At 43.7% G+C, this 4,248-nt stretch overlaps 1 protein-coding gene across 2 annotated transcripts in view; it reads left to right on the top strand.

Annotated features, from left to right (window-relative positions):
- Positions 1-3,215: 3,215 nt before the first annotated feature.
- Positions 3,216-4,248, top strand: part of tfe3a (transcription factor binding to IGHM enhancer 3a) — a 31,415-nt gene continuing 30,382 nt past the window's right edge. For both annotated transcript variants that reach the window (XR_015036126.1, XM_085780768.1), the window contains exon 1: positions 3,216-3,599. Coding sequence is in view for 1 of the 2 variants with exons in the window: in XM_085780768.1 (XP_085636894.1) it covers positions 3,457-3,599 (143 nt within the window). In the remaining variant the exon portion in view is untranslated. The remainder of the gene's footprint in view (positions 3,600-4,248) is intronic.

Below are 4,248 nucleotides of genomic sequence, written 5' to 3'. Positions count from 1 at the left end.
GTTGCTTTCAGAGGCGATTTTAGAGTCTGCTGGGGCCCTAAGCAAAAATCCCCAGGGGGCCCTCCAACCAGTGTTTATCACCATAATTTTATAAATAATCGAACACCAACAAAAAATGTATGAAATTTAAACTTTTTTTATTCCAAATGTCCAGTTATGGTGTAAGCTGGTGACATGTCGTCTTCATGATGGGCAGGTGTTGCTGTCTCACTGGAGGTGGACGTTCAACTGATATGACAAAAAACAAAAGACAGTTTTACTTTAATTGATAACATATGCCATGCCCTCTAAAGATTCTTTATGACAATACACTTACAGTTTTCACTGTCAGCACTGGGAGGAGGCACTTTGTCCTTCTGATTTGCTGCTGTCAGAAACCTAAATAATAATCCTGAGGAGAGATAAGAGAGTGATTTTTAAATGTTTTCCTTGGGCATAGCTTTCATAGCACCACTATATTACACTTTCATATTATTATTATAATAATAGGCTACTCACTTCAATACTGTAACATAGCCTTACTATGTCACCTTGCTAGCTAGCAAGTTAATAGTGTTGTTACTTGCTGCCGAGGAGGCCAGCAGATAACGTTAAGTTAACCTTGCTCTTTTTTTTTTTGTCACTTAACGACCGTAACCGAGTGGAGCACCAGAACCGCACGCACCGAGTCCCTCAGTCCAGTGCAGTCCCACTCGCTAACTGGTCACCACTGGTCTGAAGCTAACATTAGACTATTAGCATTTGTTCAACAGTTATTTACTGTTCACGTTACACTCTGCTCCACTTACCACCACTGTCTTGCATTCTTTTTTACTTCAGCCTCTTTTTTCTTCTCGTCTTGCTCCCAGGTGGACTCTTCTTTTTCCCTCGGCTTCATTAGAAACTCCCAGTGATAAGGTGCATCATACAGGTTGACGTTAGCTGGGATCAGGTCCGGCGGAATGACATGGGGCCCCGTTAGGGGGGTTTCCTACTGCGATGTCATTGCAAATCGACGCTATACGACGATACGGGGAGGGGGGTGCGGTCACTGCGGGTAGCGCATTTTGAGATATTTCTGTCGATAAAACTGCCCTCGGGCCCCGACCCTCGGGGGCCCCCTAATGGCTCGGGGCCCCAAGCAGTTGCCTGCCTTGCCTGTTCACAAGTAGCGCCTCTGGTTGCTTTATATTTCTTACATACTGTACCTTTAAGCGTACACAGTACGTCCACATGCTGGTGCTATGGCCTCACCTCTCCAACTTCAAATATCAATACAATTGGCTATTACTATAATGATTAATAACAGATTATTTTGACAACATTACCTAGGCTACTCCACATCTAGGTCAGTTACAGTTAATGATAACAAAATACAATATTGTTTTGGCAAAATAGATTTTGCATTTATTGCCATATGAACAATATGAAAAAAATAACTAACATCAAGTTGGTGTCAACAACTCTTGGCACAGAAGCATTCTTGATATGAACAGTAATAATAATTCTCAAGCAAAAACTTAAATCGTAGTTGCACTACAGACCACGGTTAAGGTCATAAATTTCACCATTTGAAGCGCACATTAGGGAGAAATAAACAGTAAACTAGTCAGGGATATTTGAGTGTGCAACTTTTTTTGTCTTCTGGGCAAAGAGGTGGGGAGCAGTGTGCAATTGCACAGTAAAACACCTTAGAGGGAACAGTGCTCCTCACCTACAAAGTTCTCCACAACCTAGCCCCCACTTACCTCTGCGACCTCCTCCAAGAATACACTCCCTCGCGCTCCCTCCGCTCAACCTCTGCTGGACTAGGCTACTATCTATCCCTACATCACGCCTCAGTAGGCTACCATGGGAGCCCGATCATTCAGCTGTTCAGCACCCAGGCTCTGGAACTCCCTCCCCCCACACATAAGACAGTCAGACTCCATCACAACCTTCAAGTCACAACTCAAAACTCACCTGTTCAAACTCGCACACAACTTATAACTGGTCACTGTCTTGATTGTTTTGTTTTGTTTTTCCACAATGTCTTGTTTTTAACGTTGTTAAGATTTTATGCTCTGTAAGGTGACCTTGGGTGTCAAGAAAGGCGCCTCTAAATTAAATGTATTATTATTATTATTATTATAAATAAACACAATTGACTGTAATCTATATTTTTTTACTATTATATACAATTAACTTTATCAGAGCACACACACACACACACACACACACACACACACACACGTTATGCTGTAGGGCAATGCTGTGTATTTTCTTTCATCATTTAAAAACACTTCCTTGAACACCACTCAGCTCTGATTATGATTATTAAGTCTGATCTTCTGTGCATAAAGAACTGGTATTAAAAAAAATGCAGCTCAGTCTCTCTGTGCTTCTGTTCACACTCCTCATCCCGCTCTCATTTTTCCATCTCCTCATATGACCTCATCTGCTTCCTCTTACTACTGCCAGGCCAGCCAGCAGGACAATTTCCTCAGAAATGTCATTATTCTGTGTCGTGACGTCACAGCGCTGATGAAACCCACTGTAAATACGGTAGGAAAAACTTTCACCGTGTCCTCAATTGGTTGGCTCTGCTGTCACTCTGTGCTCGGCTGATCAGCTGGACTGACGTCACCCCCCGCCCCCCACCGCCACTTCCCGTCACACCAAAGACAAACAAACATGTCACTCCGCTCCGCTCTCTGATCCCTGAGGGGCAGCTGCAGCTCATTGGCTCGCAGAAAAACTATCCGCATTCTCATTGGCTGGCAGCGACTATGACAGCGGCTGATTGGTTCGGGGAGAGATCAGTTCAGTCTGTGAGCGCTGCCTTTTGTCGGTGACTGACACAGAAATAGAAAAGGTAGAAAAACATCCGAGTCAAGTAGAAAAACTGCAACGAGACGCAGATGTAAATGATCACCATTCAAATGATAAGAATCAACATTGAAAACATAGTCATTTTAAAACCATTATTTTAATATCAACAGAAAAACTTTCATTAGGCTATGTGACAGTTATTAGGGAATTCGGGAGCTTTAATGATGATGACGAGAATTATAATGAGCCTATTATTATTATTATTATTATTATTATTATTATTATTATTATTATTAGGCTATTATTATTTGAATATGACGTGCTGTGTGTTGTTTATGTGGTGTCAGTGTGAGTGCATGTGTCTGATCTATGTGTTGTAGTTCTGTGTCCACGGCTGTCTGTCTGCTTTGGTTGGAAGTCTATCAGCGTTCAGGATTCCCCCTCAGTAGCGGACTTGAACCTGAGACCTGTTCTTGTTCTTCCCCTGGAGGATTGGTCTTCCTCCAGGTCCCGGTCGGTCCCCCTCCCTTCCCCAACTCACACGCACACGGTTCCAGGATCCAGGTCTGGCTGTCTCTGTCGGACTGAATATGCGGCGGTGATTTCACAACACTTTGATTTTCAGTCCGGTCTCTGCGCGTTGAAACGTCTCTTGTCTCTGGAGAAATGTCCGCTCTCACCCCGGCCCAGATCCAGACCGGACAGCAGAGCCGAACCGGAGCCGAGCCGGAGCAGCAGGAGGCCGGGATCCTACAGCCGCAGACCGTGTTCGTCATCCTGGACTCGGCTGAAACAATCAACCTGGTCCAGTAAGTCCCGGAAGTTCTGGAAGTTACCGTTATTTCAGCACTCCAAACCAAACTCCATTAAAAAAAAACCTTGTAGGCTAGTTGTAACACCGCAGTGTTTATCAGAACCAATGAAGATTTAGATGTGTAGGTTACAGGTGAGATCGGACTGTAGTAGGCTAAATCATAAACTAACACGTTGCAGTAGGCTAAGTGACAGATGTGGCTGCAGCTGAGATGAGAAGCTCACAGTCAAACAGTGAAATTCCCATTAAGAAAGCTATCTGTGTCAGTTCCAGTGTAGAACATCTGGATCAAGTTTAGCAGCGGGACGACGGAATGAATGACCCCGGGAAAAGAGGCAACTAAATATTAAATCTATAGACTAAATTATGAATGGAGTTTGGTTTGAAGCACCTTTTAGCTTTCTGTGTGGAAATAAAGTGAGAAGTTGTTGTGATGTCAGTATAGTGGGTGTATGTTGTAGCCTACTGTATGATATTTAATGATGATGATGATGAAGGACACACACACTGACCCTGTCTGAAACTTGTATCAGCCGTGTTGTTGTTGTTGCTACTGTCAGACCTTCGACCCCTGATCCTCTTTGCCTCCCGGTGCAATGAGTCATCCAAGATTAACACACACACACACACACACACACACACAC

Source organism: Trachurus japonicus, chromosome 7, assembly GCF_045865225.1.
Source record: "Trachurus japonicus isolate A0001 chromosome 7, Traja_1.0".
In the NCBI taxonomy this organism is placed as follows: Eukaryota; Metazoa; Chordata; class Actinopteri; order Carangiformes; family Carangidae; genus Trachurus; species Trachurus japonicus.
The sequence above is the reverse complement of the archived record's forward strand: the minus strand, read 5'-3'. Positions and strand labels throughout refer to the sequence as shown.